The following is a 19,605-nucleotide window of genomic DNA, read 5'->3' on the forward strand; positions in this document are numbered from 1 at the left end:
CAACTGTCAGCTAAACCAGTGTAATTCTATACGGGTTATTATCTCAAACCCTCAAAATTCTCCCCCTTTTCTAAGCCGGACCCCTTCTTGAAGCCAGTTTTATGTTATAAGGGCTGAAGTTTCAGGAACAAACCCTATTAGATTATTTAAAATGTGTTTCTTTGATCCCTACCACTCGCACCTTCCTCTAAGCCTTCTTCCAAAACCTCTCACAGTGGAACAATTGCTCCTCCTCCACCTAACAACAAGACCAAGATAGCGTTCGTAAAAATTAAAGACTTAAAACAGGCCAGGCTCGGTGGCTCACACCTGTAATCCCAGCACTTTGGGAGGCCGAGGCAGGCGGATCCCCTGAAGTTGGGAGTTCGAGACCAGCCTGACCAACATGGAGAAACCACTGTCTCTACTAAAGTTAAAATGGATCAAATATTCCAGACTATCCCCTTTCCACTAGGGTGGTACCCGGCATGGGCTGCTTGGTAGCTCTTTTCCAGGATTCTACAGCCTGGAGTAATAAGTCATTCCAAGCTCTCTCTCTGCTATATCCCAAAGTCTGGTGCCCTGCAGGTCAGCCCCCAAGGGCCAACCAGCTTCCATCTCCCAACACTAAGTTCACTTCGTCTCTCTCACGACAGGGAGGAAACTTAGTGTTCCTTCAAGACCTGAAGGGATGCAGTGAGCTTAAGAATTTTCAAGAGCTTATCAATCAGTCAGCCCTTGTTCATCTTCGAGCGGATGTGTGGTGGTATTGTGGTGGACCTTTACTGGACACTGCCAAATAACTGGAGTGGCACTTGTGCTTTTGTCCAATTGGCTATCCCTTTCACCCTGGCATTTCATCAACCAACAGAAGGAAAAATAAGACATCATAAAGCAAGAGAAGTCCCTTATGGGTCTTTCGACTCTCACGTCTATTTAGACACAGTTAGAGTCCCATGGGGAATACCAGATCAATTTAAAGCCCGAAATCAAATAGGTGCGGGGTTTAAGTCAATATTTTGGTGGGTGACAATAAAAATGTAGATTGAATAAACTATATCTACAACCAACAGTAATTTATTAACTACACTAGAGATGCTGTTAAAGGAATAGCTGAACAATTAGGGGCTACTAGCCAGATGGCTTGGGAAAATAAAATAGCCTTAGACATTATATTAGCAGAAAGAGGGAGAGTTTGCATCATAATAAAAATTCATTGTTGCACCTTCATCCCAAACAACGCTGCCCCTAATGGAATTATTTGAAAGGCATTGCATGGTCTGAGTGCTGTATCCAATAAGTTAGCCAGCAACTCAGGGGTAAATGACTCCTTTATAAGACAGCTAGAAAAGTAGTTCGGTAAATGAAAAGGAATAATAGCCTCAATTCTTACTTCCCTTGCAGTCGTAATAGGTGTACTTATTCTTGTCAGGTGCTGTGTCATACCGTGCATCTATAAGTAGATGCAGAGGCTCATAAAAATGGCACTTACTGAAACCTCCCTTGACTAACCTCCACCTTCTCCAGAAAAGCTTCTTTTTTTGGAAAATGAAGCTAAACAACTAAGCCATGACATGCTAAAAAAAAAAGTTTGAAAAGAGCTGTAAGGAAATACAAGGGGAGAGTTTGATAGGAGTTCTAAATTTCTTTTCAAATAATTAATTTGTCAGTATGTTCAATTCTTTGCCTTCCTTTTTTTTTTTTTTTTTTTTTTTTTTTTTTTTTTTTTTTTTTTGAGTGTGAATTTCCCTCCGTCGCCCAGACTGGAGTGCAATGGCATGATCTCAGCTCACTGCAAGCTCCGTGTCCGGGGTTCACGTTATTGTCCCGCCTCAGCCTCCCGAGTAGCTGGGACTACAGGTGCCCGCCACCACACCCAGCTAATTTTTTTGTATTTTTAGTAGAGACGGAGGTTTCACTGTGTTAGCCAGGATGATCTGGATCTCCTGACCTCGTGATCCACCCGCCTTGGCCTCCCAAAGTGAGGGGAATACAGGGGTCAGCCACCGCGCCTGGCCTGCCTTCTACTTTTTTTGTTGTTTTTTGTTTTTTGAGACGAAGTCTCGATTACCTACTCCACCCTGACTCATTCTGATCACCTGCTCCACCCTAACTTACCTGCTACCTGCTTTGCCCCGCTTACCTGCTACTTGCTTTGCCCCGCCTCCGCCAAAGCACTCACCCGGTCATTCTCTTTAAATTAGCCAATCAGAATTAGTTTAGCCTGTGCTGTCTAACCCTAGCCAATAGGGGAATGACACAGCAGCAGGGGCCACGTGCGTCAGGGATAAGAACACCTACCCCTCCCTTGTCCAAGTGTGTGCTCACCATTGTTCCATCTGTAAGGGTGCACCCTTCTATATAGAAATACCTTGCCCTGCTGAGAATTAAAAAGTAAATTTTATATTCGAGTGCTATTCCTTTTGCAGCACTGAAACTGTATATATAACATTCAGAAACCTAATAATAAAGCACTTTGGAGCCATTAGTACGTGAAGCAAAGTACTAGCCATTTAACCTGCATTATTTCGTATAATCCTTATTAGCCCCAAAATACAAGTGAAACACTAAGCCTTGAAGAGAATATGTACCAGCTCGTAGAGCTGGTAAAAGTTGAAGCAACAGTCAAACCAAAGGTGTCTCCCAAAAACATAGGTTTAAGTCCTAACCCCTGGTATGTCAGAATGTGAAATTTATTTGGGAATGGGGTTGTTGTAGATGTAACATGTTCAGTTAAGATGGTACAGTATCAAAATGGAGTAGAGTGGGCCCTGAATCCGGTATGACTGGTGTCCTTATAAGAGAAGGAAAATTTGCACACAGACACAGATTTGGGAAAGTGGTCAAGCAGGGAAAGAGAGTAGTTTTTAAGATCTATGAAGAGAGGGTTCTAAAATTCCATGGTATCTACTGTGCCGTGCTTAGCACTTGGAGGAGGGAGACCAAGAAAAAGTATTTCTAGTGTGAATTATTTCTGTCCTTAACTGAATCTGCCAGCCTTTGAAATTCTTTGCTATCAGTACATTTTGAATGAAAATAAAATGACATACATTTGTCTTCTGAGCACTCACTCCTCCAGTATGGGTAAGCAAAAGCTCTGCCATGTTCAGTAGTGCTATAGGCCATCAACTAAGGCACAGTCCTGACTCAATCGTTAGCTGACTCCAGGGATCCTTCCTGAAATTATTCTGAAGGGAGTACAAACATTATTTTTCACCATCATGTAAGGATAAATGCAGGCCGGACGTGGTGGCTCATGCCTGTAATCCCAGCAGCTTGAGAAGTTGAGGTGGGTGGATCACTTGAGGTCAGGAGTTCAAGACCAGCCTGGTCAACATGGTGAACCCCCAATCTCTTCCCAAAAAATGCAAAAATTAGCCAGGCATGGTAGTGCGTACCTATAATCCCAGCTACTCAGGAGGCTGAGGTGAGAGGATCACTTGAACCCGGGAGGTGGAGGTTGCGGTGAGCTGAGATCATGCCACCGCACTCCAGCCTAGGTGACAGAGTGAGACCCTATCTCCAAAAAAAAAAGCTAAATGCGGTCCCACATAAATCATAAATGCCTTTAATAGTTAAATGTTAAGAGTTTTGAGCAATTCTACTCCTAAATTCACACACAAAATATTAAAAGCAGGAACTTAAATTCTTCTACACCAATATTCACAGCAGCAGTATTCACAATAGTCTAAAAGTAGAAACAACTGAAGTGTCCAACAGCAGATAAATGGAGAAACAAAAAGTGGTATATGGAATAGGTAAGTAATAAAAGGAAGTTCTGATATATGCTACAACATGAATGAACCTTGAAAATATTATGCTAAGTGAAATACACCAGATAGAATAGGATTCCTCTTACATGAGGTACCTAGGGGAGTCAAATTCATAGAGACAGAAAGAAGAATAGAGTTATTAGAGGCAGAGGGTAGGGGGAATTGAAGAGATCTTGTTAATAAGTACAGTGTCTCTGTATGGGAAGAAGAAAAAGTTCTAGAGAGGGATGGTGGTGATAGTTGTACAACATTATGAATGTACTTAATGAATTAAACACTTAAAAATAGTTAAAATGGTAAATTTTCTGTTATATATATATATTTCCACAATAAAAAATGAAGAAAAGAAGAGCCAGCTTTGAGTAAATAGTACAGAAACCTCCACAGCAATTCAAGTGACTATATTTGTTTTTTAAATAATATTCATACCAAAAATTAATCCTACCTGAATAAACCAACCAAGCTGCTTTAGATGTTATTAATTGTAGAGATGGTTTAAACACTCCAAAAGAAATATTCATCTCTTCCTTCATGCCACAAATTTTGTTTCAGGATCAAAGGATTATCAAAACTTACAAAATTGCAATCTAAGAGAACTCAACTGTATTTTCACATTTAAGTATGTTTAAAACGGTATGTATATTTAAGTAAATTATAGTATATTTATGTTTTAGAATTGTACAACTGCTAAATTATTCAACAAAATCAACAAATTTCAAGGAATTGACATAAACTACCTATGGTATGAGTGAAAACGAGGATACAAAAGTGTATTGAATATCATCCCAGATACATCAAGTGTCTTTTATATACATACACAGATTAAAAATAGATCATTAATGCATTCACTTAGTCAACAAAGTAGGTGCTAAGGATACAAAAGTGAACAAAATAGCAAAAATCCCTGGCCCTCATGGAGTTTACTTTCTACTGAGAGGAAAAACACAATTAACAAATAATTAAGTAAATTTAAACAAGAAATATGGCAAAAAAAACCCAAAAAAACAAAACATAGTGGGTAGGAAGGATGAGGGCTACTAGAATGCAGATAGGGATTGCAAATGAAAACAGTAAAAGATATTAGCAATGGTTATCGCTGGACTGAGGCATGATGGGTAATTCTTCTAGATTTTTATTTTATGAGTTTTCTACAACTCACATGCATTTCTTCTATAATTGTAAATCTTGCTTTTAACTATGCATTTAAATACGCATTTCCTAAGAATAGCTGCAATGAAGTTCATCTACCTTTATATCAGATACCACCACAAATGTTAATGATAGGATATTTCAGGACTATATGACAGTCTCTATATCATATCAGGACTACCAGAAAACCCACTGAGGAAAGCAATCAGGCCAATTCTAGTTATTGATTAGGAACATAAGACTTAAACAGAAGACCTTTTTAATACCTCAAGCCTTATTTTGGAGCCTTTTCCCTGGTATGTTATACTCTGGACAGAAAATGAAGAAGTTATCAAAGTGGCAAAAATTTCAATATTTCATAAAAATAAATTAAAATTATCCCACAAGGTATCATATTAATTAAGCTGACCTAAAAAAGGTTGAAGAGTGAGCAATGACAATGATGATGACAATGATAATGAAATAAGTTGTTTTTGTTTTTGGTGAGATAGAGTCTCTGTTGTCCAGGCTAGTGTGCAGTGGTGCAATTACAGCTCACTGTAAACTTTATCTCCCGCCACCATACCCAACTAATTAAAAAAAATTTTTGGTAGAGATGGAGTCTTACCATGTTGCCCAGGCTGGTCATGAACTCCTAGGCTCCAGCGATCCACCAGCCTCAGCCTCCCAAAGTGCTGGGATTAAAGGTGTGACCCACTTCACCTGGCTTATAATGGATTGTTAAATACATGGATAAAGGACATTAAAATTGTTGTCCTTAGACTCCAAATGGGTAGAAGAAGCTAAGAAAAGCTCTAGAGTGGTGCTGAACTGGATGATTAACTCCAGGGAAGAAAAGGTGCTCTGGATGGAACCCTTAATACTAAATAATGTGGTCTAAGGCATATGCATGTGAGTTATAGCAGAAGCGAAGATGAATGTCACTGTGAAATGAAATTATTTTTAGCTCTCTGAAAGTAAGATTTAGAGTTAGGCACATAATAGGTGTTTGATGTATTCTTGCTGAAGAGCAATTCCCAATGTTTGTTTTTGAAATTTTATATATGCATTCTGGTTGGCCATAGTGGGAAGATAGCTATAACTGAAATAAATGGGATTCATTTTAGATCAAGATTCCAGATCTACCCATATGACTCTCTGACTTAAGGTCAGTGGCTTAATCTTCCTGTGCCTCTGTCCAGTCCTACTATGTTTAAATTGTAGACTGATCAAATGATAAAATGCATTATAGTTGTTCGACAATCTCTGCCAACATTCCCTAACAAGAATGTTACTGGATAGTAAAGTACGTTTTCACATCATTTGCTTGCAAATCGAACTCCCTGAGGTACTCAATATCTGGATATGGAGGTAGGGGTTGGTGAGAGCCTAAGACACAGTCAGAATTTGGAGACAGCAACTGCAGAGCATTAAAACCCAAATGTGATGTCCTTCTGGGGATAAGGCCCTGTGTGTCTAGCCTGGTCCGTACTGATGAAGCCAGTCCTGGTTCCTGGCCACCCAATTTAACAGATGTATATTATATGCTCTAGTACCTCATCTTTAAAAAATCCATTATATTATATATAGCTGAATTATATTAGGCATCATCTGTTTGTTTATTTCTCTGCTTCCTTTTAGACCAGACTTCTTGAAGCTTGTCTATACTTGCTGTATCTGCATTCTGACCTTCCATCTACTCCTAACTCATTATAGTCTGGTTCAGGCCTCCACACTCCACTAAACTACTTTTGTGAATACCAACATCCTCCATGTTGCATACTCCCATAGATTTTTCTCACTTACTTAGTCACACAGGAGCATTCAACATAAGTGAACTACAACAAGAGTAGTATTGAACTGGATGATCAACTATCTCTTTCCTTCCACTTTCCATAGCTAGATTGCTTTCCTTTTTGTGTTTTCTAAATATTAGGATTCCTCTTCTCCCTTGTCTCCACACTGTCTCTCAGAGCAGACTTAGCCATCCCCGTAGAATTAATACCCACGTCTTTCTGTCTCCATCCCAGATGTTTCCACTCATTGCTGGATACTCCATTCCAGCTCCTACTTGGTACCATCATTTAGCTGTCCCATAATCACTGTATGCATCCAAAAGTGAACTCTAGACTGCCCGTGAGCAGGTCCCAAACCCCTCCACTCCACGCATCTCCATCTTAGTAAAATGTCACAGTCATCCACATAACTACTCAAGCAAAAACCTAGGATTTATTCTTGATTTTGTTCTTTCCATCTCACCCCACATTCAAGCCATCGGTAACACCTAATTATTTTATATTTAAAATAAATGTTGAATAAACTCTCAGCTTTCCATCTGCACTGCCACACTGTGAGTCCGGACACTATGATCTTTCACTGAAATGAAGATGAGGCTACTTTTTTTTTTGAGATGGAGTCTTACTCCGTCGCCCAGGTTGGAATGCAGTAGATCTCGGCTCACTGAATCCTCCACTTCCTGGGTTCAAGGGATTCTCCTGCCTCAGCCTTCTGAGTAGCTGGGATTACAGGTGCCCACCACCATGCCAGGCTAATTTTTGTATTTTTAGTAGAGACAAGGTTTCACCACGTTGGCCATGCTGGTCTTGAATTCCTGACCTCAGGCTATCTGCCCACCTCGGCCTCCCAAAGTGCTGGGATTACAGGCATGAACCACTGTGCCCAGCACGATAGGCCACTTTTGATTTTTTTTCATCCCAGCAACTTAAGTGAGTTCTCTACATAGCACTTATGGAAAATTACAATTACAAATTCGGATTTCACAGATCAAAAAATTCGGTCTCTGCCTCCCGCCCCCCCCAAAAATAGAGAAGAAAAGGGAAATCAATATCGGGTGACTTTTGTTTTTTATTTGCCAAGCAAAGGCAAATAAAAAATGATGATTATATAATGATAGCAATAACAGCTAGCATTTATTGAGCAATTACTGTGTGCCAGTCACTAGCTAAGCATTTTACCTGGCGAAGTTTTTTATTCTCACAAAAACTATATGAGATATATTATTATTAGCCCCCTTCTACATATGAGAAAATGGGGGATCAGAGAGGTAAGTCACTTACCTAGGTTCTCATTATGAAAAAAAAATTCTATTTCCACCATCCATAAATACTAAGCACACACACATACAAAAAGCGACATAATCTTAAAATTAAATTTTTAATAGGTGTAATAAGTTTGCGGGATGCTTATTACATTGTCCTAATTTTTCTCTTCCACCATAGACTAAGAAAAGCTTTGTCTTAGTTGCTACTTGTCTACAGAGAGTGACCGGGAACCACTGATTTAATCTGTAGCCCTCTGATGCCATATTAGTTAAGGTTGAACATCAGCTCTAGAGCCTATCACTTAGAATCCACTAATAAAAAAAAAAAAAAAGTCACTTAACCGGCTCACCAGCCCTTCATCATTTCAAATGGTTGGCAGCAAATGGTTGCCACTAACACTTGAAGAGCTCGATGGGGTCCTTTAAGAATATAATTGGAGCCTCTCCAGGGAAGCAGTCTCCAAGGCCAATTGATGGCAGCTGTTTGCACTGTCAGCACTTCCCTTTTATAAAACACGGTTCCCCAGGAAGTAAGGGATTTATCCATTCCTGGTGCCAAACCAAGCAATGGGCAGCAAGAGCTTCTTTTCCTGTTGCTGGACCCCAATCCATGGATTTGCTCAGAAGTCAGAAATACATTGACAATTTCATTCAAACAAATTGCAAAGTAGAACAGTGGGGCAGGATGGGGGATCAGCATCAACTGTTGGATGCTCTTCAATCAAATAAATATCTTTAGTAGGAAGCAAATTCTGCCTAGTCATATTTCAAATGCATTACAGGTTGTAACCATGTAATTGAATTTAGGTTGTGTGGCCATTAAATAGTATATCCTACAAAAATAGCGTATTTTGCCCTCAAACACACTAGATTTATTGGCCCAAGTATTTCCACTGGTTCACACAGATCAACTGAATGACAGGGAAGAATGAATTTATTAAGCATCTGCAAAGAACAGATTGTAGTCTCCGTGTAAGGCCAGGGTATTATAGGGGATATCAGAAATCTCCTAGGGCATATGAAGAAATGTCTGCCAGATGCTTAGAGCGGGAGTCAGCACAATATGGCCCATGGACCAAATCTAATTCACTATCTCTTTTTGTATAGCTCAGGAACTAAGAATGGTTTTTACATCTTTTTTGGGGGGCGGGGGACGGAGTTTTGCTCTTGTTGCCCAGGCTGGAGTGCAAAGGCATGATTTGGGCTCACCGCAACCTCTGCCTCCCAGGTTCAAGTGATTCTCCTGCCTCAGCCTCCCAAGTAGCTGGGATTACAGGCATGTGCCACCACGCCCAGCTAATTTTGTGTTTTTAATACAGACAGGGTTTCTCCATGTTGGTCAGGCTGGTCTCAAGCTCCTGACCTCAGGTGAGCCGCGCACCTTGGCCCCCCAAAATGCTGGGATTACAGGCATGAGCCACCATGCCCGGCCGATTTTTACACTTTTTATTGATTGGAAAAAAATCAAAAGAATAATATTTGATCACATGTGAAAAATATTTTTGAAATTCACGGTGTCCATAAATAAAGTTTTATTGGAACAAAGCCATATTCGTTTGTTTCTGCATTGTCTAAGGCTGCTTTTATGCTACAATGGCAGAGTTGAGTAGTTGTGACAGAGACTATTACTTGGAAAGTGTAAAATATTTAGTATCTGGCCCATCACAGAAAAAGTTGCCGACTCTGCTTTAAGTAATTCTCATAAATAATCAAAGGTATAGGTTACTCAAGTGTAAAACAAGGTTAATCTTACTTATTTTACTATAAATATACCTCCAGAAAGGACAGAAAACATAGTTTAGGAGGAAACAGAAAAGTCTATGCAAGGCTATTGGATTCAAAATCTGTAGCCATAAGTTTCCAAGTCCTTTTTGCCAATGTCCTGTTTTAGCAAGAATATTATTCCATGACTGGCTTTTTAATGTCTGTGTTTGCAAATGAAACTTCCATGAATGGTCACATAGTAATGCATAGTAGAAATCCCTGTATATTTCATGGGACCTGAGTTAGTGAATTGAGGGCCAACACTGGTCACTCTAATTGAGTTGACATTTGCAAGGCCACACAGCAGAAGTCAGCTCCCCTGAAGACCTTCACTCCCATTTTCTTTGAAGACAGTAGGCTTGAAGTGATAACCAAATTGTCTGAACAATGAAACTGGTTTGCAGATTTAATTTTTCAACCTAGGTAGTTGCAAGTTGAAAATTAAAAATGTCTATAGCTTTGGATAGTATAAAAAGTTAGGGTAGCATGAGTGTTACTTAATAATCAGCAACTACTTCACAAGAATTTGTTCAGAAGACCCTCGTTAACTAACGTGTTCTGGAGTTTTAAAAAATAATAAAGAAGCAGTGAATTTTCATCAGATCCAACTTGTGTTTTAACTAGAAACATCCAACATCCCAGAATTAAACGGAGCTATCTTGTGTTTTACTCATTAAACCAAATAGATATAAATTATGCCACATAAAAACTTGTAAGGAAAACTTACAGAGGAGCATAACCACTTTTGATCATGTAATAGGAACATTACATTTTTTCATATAAATCACATTACAAATATTTTACATGTAAAAATTTGTTGCCATTAAACCAGCAGGAAAAATCAATGGAGAGATGTTTCCAACAGAAAGAGTAGATATGATTATAACCTTTCCTTTCCCAAACTGAGATCGACAGAATATTATGAGCTATAGACATTAAAATATTTTTCACAAAAATTATTTCAGTTTGAAATAAATATTACAAATATCAGAAGACTGAGATTTCAATATTGTAGGTCATTTCAGAGACTTTAATATGCTAACAAACACTGGAAGCTCTAAAGGCAAGATATGACTTTCCTAAATTTGTTTGAGTTGATTCTCCTAAACAAGTATTCATAACTCACTGCTCAGGGAACACTTCAGCTGGAACCACTAGCTCAGTGTTTGTGGTCTGTTTTCTGGCTTTCTAGTTTGTTTCTCCAATCCCTTTGTATGGAGAAATAAAGCCCTTACAAATTAAAACCCTTGCCATAAATTGGACTTGAGGTTATCTATGACAAATACCTTCACTAAATGTTAGGTTGTCCAAGATGACTTATTTTTTTAAGAAGCCAATTCTTGCTAGAGAAATTTTCCTTTAACTTTTCCAACCATTCTACTGTAAAATAATAAATACAAGACAACATTACTCAAGACTGGTAAGGGAAAGCTGGAAATTCATTTGCCTATTAAAATGAGTGCAAATAGGCCATGCATGGACATTCAAATGACAAAAGAAATTTTCAGTGTCCTTCGTAGCTGGAATCAATTTAGTAACCTCCTATTTCTTTTGGATTGCAAATCTGTGGCCAATTTTCTTGGCCCAACGTTTTAAAGGATCTCATTGCCTCTGTCACTGAAGATGCTGGAAAACTGGAAACAGCCACATATCCTAGGAGATGAATGTTGCCAAATAAAAGTAGAACACTGAGCTTTCAGCAAGTCCAAAGAGTAAGGCAATAATTGAACTCTCTGCAAACTCAGGGTATTGATGAAATCTTTAGAGCAGCTTTTTAAACTTAATACCAAATTTTCTTAGCTATAATACTCTAGAAGAAGTTGTCTCTTGATTTAACTAAGCCAACTTTATCAACTTTACATTCTTTGTATAAACTTGGATACATATATTACTCATAATGACTGCAAGATTTTTTCTTGTTGCCTAGACTCTTAATTGTAAACAAGTCCACTCTCCCCTGTAAAGATTTCTTTTTTCTAAATCAGCCTAAAAACCTTAATAATTGGACTTTTAAAATGTTCGTTGTTTAAAATAAAACAAACAAGCAAAACCATACCAACCAACCAAACAAAAAAAACTCTACCACATTCAGATAGAGAAAATAAAGCAGATTTTTAAAAAAAGGGTTGTAAGCATTAAAAACAAATATCACTTGCACACCTATTCTTTTATTTCAGAAAACAAAAAAATGTTTTTCTGCATCATGAATTATTTCTCAGAATATCCATATGGTAGTTGAGAATGGGGGACAGTTTTCACTGGATCTGTTGATCAAATGGGATTACTTATTAGTTTGGGACTTAAATCAGACAAAGTAAACTTTAGTTATTTTCATCCCAATTAGTTCTTGATTTTGCCTTAAACAAAAATGCAATAACCTCAGGGGGGATAAAAAAGATATCAGATGAGATTATGTTTTTGTGCAGTCAATAACTTGGCTTCTTTTAAAGTGTTTTTATATAGGTTTTAACAGAATCCATAAAATCTGCCGTTCTGTTAATCCAATCAATAGAAACATGAATAGGTCTAATCAACCATGGCATCGACAGAGTTGCATTTAATCAATTTTGTTTCTCTTAGAACTTAAAGTCCTTGGAAGAGTTCATACTAGGAAACTCTGATGTTAGTAAATAACACTTAATTAGCATTAATTGGGTAGTTACTTTATGTGAAATACCTTGCTAAGTGTTTTATTTGCATTATTTATTCAATCTTCACAAAGACCTAACCAAGTATGCCCAATTATTCCCTGCATTTTACATATAAAGAAACTGAGGCTTACAAAGTTTACATAAGTTTCACAATAGAAGTTCCCCCTCAATTAATTCATTAGTAATTATTTAGGTTTGGAGACTTTTCTTGTGGTATCTCAAGTTTCCTTAGAACACCATGTAAGTAGTCAAATTGACTCTAGTGTCTGATAATGGCTAACCAGGCTATATCCCTTTTGACTCTTCTCATAGAAACATGTAGATTACTGGCATGTGGCACAGCTGAGATTTGAACCTGTGAATGCCTTTCCAATACTCTAGCCCATCGTGCCAGGCTGTGTCCCATTACTAAAACACAGAGCATAATTAGGTAGAAGAGAGTATGATGGTTCCTCAGAGAGTCAAACAAGGAACAGTGATTCCACTTCTAGGTATATATCCAAAAGAATTGAAAACAGGGAATTGAACAGATATTTGCACACCAATGTTTATAGCAGTCTTCTTCACAAAAATCAAAAGGTGAGGACAATCAATGTCAGCTGATGAAAAGATAAACAAAATGTGGTATATCCATACAATGGAATACGACTCTGACTTAAAAAGAAAGAGAATCTTGACACATGCTACAACATGGATGAACCTTGACAATATATGCGGAATGAAATAAGCCAGAGGCAAAAGAACAAATCTTACATGTGCCATTTATATGAGGTACATAGAGTAGTTAAATTCATAGAAACATAAAGTCAAATAGTTGTTAACAGGGACTGGGGAGGGGATGGAATGCGGTTGTTATTGTTTCAGAGGTACCGAGTTTCAGTTTGAGAAGAGAAATGTTCTGAAGATGGATAGTGGTGATGGTTGCATGATAATGTGAATGTGCTTAATGTCATAAACCGTATATTCTAAGATGATTAAATGGTACATTTTGTTACATATATTTTACCACAATAATAAAAAAAAGTAATTAGGACTTAGATTTGCCCTAAAACATAAAAGCTAAAACTGCAAAACCAAACAATAGTATAATTTGAGATCTAATTTATGAAAGATATCGTATATAATCAAATAAGCAAGCCTTTTTTTTTTTTTTTTTTTTTTTTTGATGGACTCTTGCTGTGTCGCCAGGCTGGAGTGCGGTGGCGCAATTTCAGCTCACTGTAAACTCCACCTCCCGGGTTCAAGTGATTCTCCTGCCTCAGCCTCCCAAGTAGCTGGGACTACAGGCGCGCACTGACATGCCCAGCTAATTCTGTTGTATTTTTAGTAGTGACGGGGTTTCACTATGTTGGCCAGGATGGTTTCAATCTCTTGACCTCGTGATCCGCCCACCTTGGCCTCCTGAAGTGCTGGGATTACAGGCGTGAGCAACTGCGCCCAGTCTGAAAATCTTCTACTTTGCTTTCACTGAATAAAGATCAACATAAGTAACTAATAAAATGATGTGTTCAAGATAAGATACCAGATGGAACAACATGAAATACAAGTGTCAGGATGAATTCTGGCAAGAATAGCTTATCTCAAGGGACATCCAATAACCTCTTATCTTGCTCCTTAATTACCTTCAAAGTGAACAAAAACACTTTTTCCATGAGAGAGTTCTTGAAATATTACTTGGGAAAATTGGTTAAATTTTCTTCTCATATCTATATATTGGGAATATTAAATAGTTTGAAGAAAATATTAAACACCTTTTAAAAATCACGTACTGGGATTCTTTTCAGCAATATTTTTTAAAATAATTAAGTTGGCTCATTTTAGTGCCCTTGATACTGGCTCAGTTTGATTATATATATAAAAATGTGGATATCAAAAATGACATAGGCATTAATGTTGTTTGGTTCATCGGTGCTTTTTGGTTGTTTTTTCTTGGTCAGGAGCTTCACGGCAATCAGACACAATTTTACCTTGTGCTGAATCCAGATTTATGCGAAGAGTCAAACGAACTTTAAGAAATGTACTGAATTTTAAAGAAAAGTAAATTCCCTCGAATGGCATACTTTTTCTCCCAAAATCAATGCTCTTTTAAAGAAATCAGTTAACATGGCAATAAATGCAGTCTCTTTGGCAAACTCGTGCTCATGAGAGAATGTTAAGATATAGGCAACTATTCAATCCTAATTTTGTCATTATTTGGATTTTGGACTTGTTTTTCCTGTTCTTGAACTATTCTTTTCATGTCATTTCATAGCTGGCTTCTTCTCATCTTTCAGGCTTCAGCCCAAATGCCACCTCTTTAGAAAGACAACCGCAGCCACTCTATCTGAAGTGGCCTCCTCACCATCACTGTCACTGTCTGTAAGATCACTAGGAGTCATTTTCTTCATGGCACTTTAACACACGGTGAAGTTATCTGGTTTATGTATTATTTACCTGTTTATTGTCATCTTTTCACCATCCGAACATGGGTTCACAATGACAGAGCAAGGACCAACTTGTTTCCTCCTGTATTCCTCATGTCTAGAGAGTGACAGGTTTATAGTAGGTGGACTTGCCCTCCTACTTCCTTTGCCTTGCAACTGTCTGCATAAACAGAGAGCCTAACACCTCTGGGAAGCACAGACTTGTTGCCATGCTCATATCTTCCCTGTATGGGTGCTGCAGTGGGTTCATCTCATTGGGCTGAGAAGCCGGGCAACAAAAAGGTGGTGACCTAGAGGGTGTTAAGAAAGACCTGTCTGGTCTCCTAACTCTCCTCCAACCGAGTTTTTCTAGAGTCCTTTAAAGTAAGTAAAAAGGGATAGCTTATTTCCCAGTTGTCACAATTCTTTGGGTATGTAGCTTTCTTGGGCATCCCACAAGAAGAAAGCCTGGCTGAATCAAGGAAGAGTTAGGCATTTCTGTGTTTTCTCATCATAATGTTATCCTAATACCTTCAAATGTAGCCCAGCAAGTTAAAAGCATGCAGCTGGTCTCTCTTTTCCACCCTATTCTCTGACGACCAGCCTCATATACAACAGTAGCTCTGAGTCCAGAGGAAGCAGAGGAAACCAACTAAATGAAAAGCAAGCCTATTTGTCTTTCCATTTTAGAAACAGAAAAAATAAGTAATATCATTAGTCTCTAGATCTTTTGTTTTTACTATTTGATAAATTAAAGCAAGGCAACAAAAATGGCCATGAAAAAAAGATTTCTTAAGACCCCTTTCCAGCTATATAATTTCAAAGTTCCTATGAACTATTCTGTAGAAATAGTAAGAATGGACCTCCAAACTGAGTGAATAGCTGGAAACAAGGCATCCTGATCATCCGTATGTTTTGTTTTTAAAAGTATTTCCATCCAATGATTCAGAACTAAGACTGTTTGCCCCAACTACAGCAGACATAGTTGTCCCCAATCATGACAAACTCCTCATTCTCCTTTTCTTTTGTAATAAAACAGAACTCCTTAGTTTTAGAAGGTTCATGGCAACCCAAGATAACAAACTAAATTTCCCAGTCTTGCTTGTATCTAGGTAAGTGCAAGTGAACAAAAGTGACAAGTCAGAGCAAATCCTATAAATCGGTGGGCATAACCTCCCCTACTTTCCACCTTTCTCACTGGCTGCAATTTGGTGTGGTTGGTTAGCCACCCTGAGGGGACCACTCTAGATATGGGAAGAGAGGGAAAAAGGCAAGTAGTGAGCATCAGAGTCCCTAAGCTGCTGGAACCACACATCACCTGGATTACTTATGCCTAGATTGTCACATGAGAAAGATAAACATGTCCATTTGGCTTAAGTTGCTGCTGTTTGTAGTTTTCATTTCAGCAATCAAACTTGCATTCTAACCCGATAAACTTCCCTTGATGATTTAGAAGCTTCTTCAGAATTCACAACGTTACTATAGGATCTCAAAATGATAAACTTCTTGAGTTGGAAGGAACTTATCTCCTCACTTTATTTATAACAAAATTGAAGATAGAGTCAGTAAATAAGCTGCTTGGGCCTAACAAGTAACTGGTAGTAGGACTGGTGTCAGATTTCCTGAATTTCAGTCCATTCTTTTCCTCCCTGTTCCAATTGGCAGAGCTCTCTGGGAATTACTCGGAAGAGCTCCCTCAGAGGTCTGGACAACTTACTACCTGGGGCTTGGGACATTTTTCCCCCTAGACAACCTGTAAACAGCTTCCACCTGCATATGCCAACACTGTTCACACTTAACATATAGGGAAGAAGGGGACATGAGGAGGCATTGCCCCGTTCCAGCATGCCTCACTGATGGGAGAATCAGGAGGACTCATGCCTTTACTCTTGTCTTGCTGAGTCTGGCCTGGAAAGTTTCCCTTTTCTCCAATAAAACGGATTCTTTTTTCTGTGACGTAGTATTATGGGATTTGTCTAGTACACAAAAGCTTGGCAGTTGGAAATTCAGAAGGCACAGCTTCATTCTATAATATTATGAGCACTGGTTATCATTTATGTACATGTTGATAATATATTTTCTATAACAATGAGCAATGGGAGTAACTTCAACTGCCAAGGAACAGCACAGAGGACAAACAAATCAATTAATTATCCACCACATGCCAAACTGCAGCTCATTTTGGACAAAGGACATTGGTATAGTGGAGATGAGGAAAGCTGCCAAAGGTCCCATGGTAAGTGGAGGGTAAAACCTAGCTATGAGCCTACAAAGTCCTCAGGCTCACTCACGCAGCTTGGCCTTTTTCCTTCCAGGCCCTACAGACGATGCTTATACTTAACTTATGAAACTAGAAGCATATACTTGAATTTTGCAAAATTCTATTTTTTTTATATGCCACTATCCCGTATTTCTTACCATCTTCATTTTCATCAAACACTGGTGGTTTGCTTGAAGTGTTGGCTCCCATGGTTGAATCTGCCCAGACCTGGATCCTCAAGTTATACTATCCTGGCAGAAACACCCATCTTCACTCAAAACATGTCCTGAAGCCTTAGTTGGATATCTAGGATAGGAAAAGAAATAGTATCCTGATAATATGCTATACTCTAGGCACCCTGAGTATAAGACTGTGGCCGAAACATAAACCTCATCTGTATCACTGTAGTGAAAACTTTTGTGTTTGAAAACCAACCATGATTTCAGAATGAAAACATCAAGCAACAGGAGAACACACTGCAAGGCTCATCAACAGCAGACCTAGACTTACAAAATGAGAGGAAAGCAACATATTTTTCAAAGTAAGTAGAAAGTTTAAAATGAAGTCAGCGATACTTTATTCAACAACTATAAAATAAAAATATTGTTGAGAAAATATGCTGATTTTATACTTTCTTGTTACTGGGTGATCAACAACAAAAACTTTCTTTTTTAGTCATAAAGATACACTAGCTATCTGTTTCTGCATACCCTGGAGGGTACTACAATGTAAAAGAAGCAAATTCTGGGTTGGACTTGACCACACCAGCAAATTGCTGAATTTCAATATATTTCTCTTTTTCCTTCTTCTGAACTTGGAGAAGATAATGGTCCTTTCCTCAATGGAGAGTTGAATTTGATAGACATACATTTAACTCATTATATATTAAGTTAAATGTATGATACACACATATATAACTCTTTGTGTTGTATTTATATATTATTAACTCTTTGTGTTGTATTATATAACTCTGTTAATCTATATCAACATATATTATGTTTATATATAACATTTATATATATCAACTCTGTGTTGTATTATGTAATTCTTAATGTATTGAGTTACATAAATGTGTGATATGCATACACTTAACTCATTATATATTAAGTTAAATAATACACACATATGTATAACTCTGTTATATCATATGTATGTTATGTTATATCACATTTATATATAACTATGTATTGAGTTACATAAATGTATGATATGCATACATTTGACTCAGTACACAAAACATTTTCATAGCATAAGTGCTCAAAACTGTTAGCCACTCTGAGGCTCAAATTAAATGATATGTGTGAACAAGAAAAAATCCTGAAAAAAATATTTATGGCTTTGCTCCACTTTAAAACATAATGGTAAAGAGAGGCAGCATCTTTTGTTCCTGTCCTAAAACTGACACTGATAATGCCTTTGGTCCAGTTACCTAACCTCTTACCTCTAGAGTGGGGGAAATAACAGTGTCTACCTCAGGAGTGACAAGCTGGGATCCCTATAGGAGCCAGGCAGATGACGCGAATGAGTGAGCCAGACTGGGCATTTAACATTAGTGCACTGGGTAGACAATGGTAACTCTGGCTCCATCCAAATAAAGTAATTGCACTCAGATCAAATAGATTGTCACCACATGGAAACAAAGCCCAGATCTTCAGATCTACCCCCAAAATGGGGTAAAGGTCTAGATTTTGTACAAAATAATATTTTAAAATTCTACTCAGATATCTGGCTTAAGGAAATTTCATGCTTAGCACAAATATGGTCATGGTTACAGATAATGAGACAATGTATATAAGGTAATTGGCACAATGCCTAGCGCATCATATGCAAAGAATGAATGCTAGCTCCTGCTATTTCTAAGAGTAGCAGAATTTCCCTATTGCATATTTTTAAAAATAGCTGATTTCCTCCTGAGCTGTTTACATGTGAAGGGAATATCGATTACAGGCAGAATTGGAGAAAGTGTTAAGGATGAGTTATTGAAAAAGAACTTACAAAACCCCTAAGCAAGTGTAGAAGAAAAGCTCATTTTCCCACTAGGAAAATGTAAGTAAACGCTTCATTTGGAAGGCAGACTCATTAAGGAAATGCTAGTTTTCATACTAAAAGCCAACTGCTGGCAAAATGCCTTATGGACTTTAACAAGAATCATTAAATAGAGAGCAAAGAGAGTCAGCAATTAGGAAGCAATCAATTAAATGGTATGGGAGAGGGAGTGGGTAGGGGCAGGTGGTCACAGGTGGCTGAAGGAAGCTCAGAAGAATTATTGAGACCCAGGAAGATAGAACTCAACCATTTCTCCAGGATAAAAAATCAAAAGGAGTTTAACTCCAGTGGACAAGGGAGTTAAGAAGTAAGTGGGATGCACTTTTTATTGTGAGTGTTTTATTGTGAGTTAGGGAGAAGCAAATGGGGCGGCCTTGTGCTTTATTATTGCATTTATAATCCAAATGAGGGATAGTGTAAGGACTGAACTGCTGATGGCACTAGAAAGAGATGAATGGTCCTAAAGAGAACATTAATTTTAAGGAATTGCAGTTGTTAACTGTAGGCAGAGGCTACATTCTCTTTTGTTTTGTGCTTAAAA

At 38.1% G+C, this 19,605-nt stretch overlaps 1 protein-coding gene across 3 annotated transcripts in view; it reads right to left on the reverse strand.

Moving 5' to 3' along the window:
• Window positions 1–19,605, reverse strand: part of STK32A (serine/threonine kinase 32A) — a 152,884-nt gene that overhangs the window by 131,358 nt on the left and 1,921 nt on the right. For all 3 annotated transcript variants that reach the window (XM_008014871.3, XM_073010594.1, XM_073010595.1), the window contains exon 2: window positions 17,177–17,324. In XM_008014871.3, the coding sequence (XP_008013062.3) occupies window positions 17,177–17,228 (52 nt within the window). In that variant the 5' untranslated portion in view covers window positions 17,229–17,324. The remainder of the gene's footprint in view (window positions 1–17,176; window positions 17,325–19,605) is intronic.

This window comes from Chlorocebus sabaeus, chromosome 23, assembly GCF_047675955.1.
Source record: "Chlorocebus sabaeus isolate Y175 chromosome 23, mChlSab1.0.hap1, whole genome shotgun sequence".
Taxonomy (NCBI): Eukaryota; Metazoa; Chordata; class Mammalia; order Primates; family Cercopithecidae; genus Chlorocebus; species Chlorocebus sabaeus.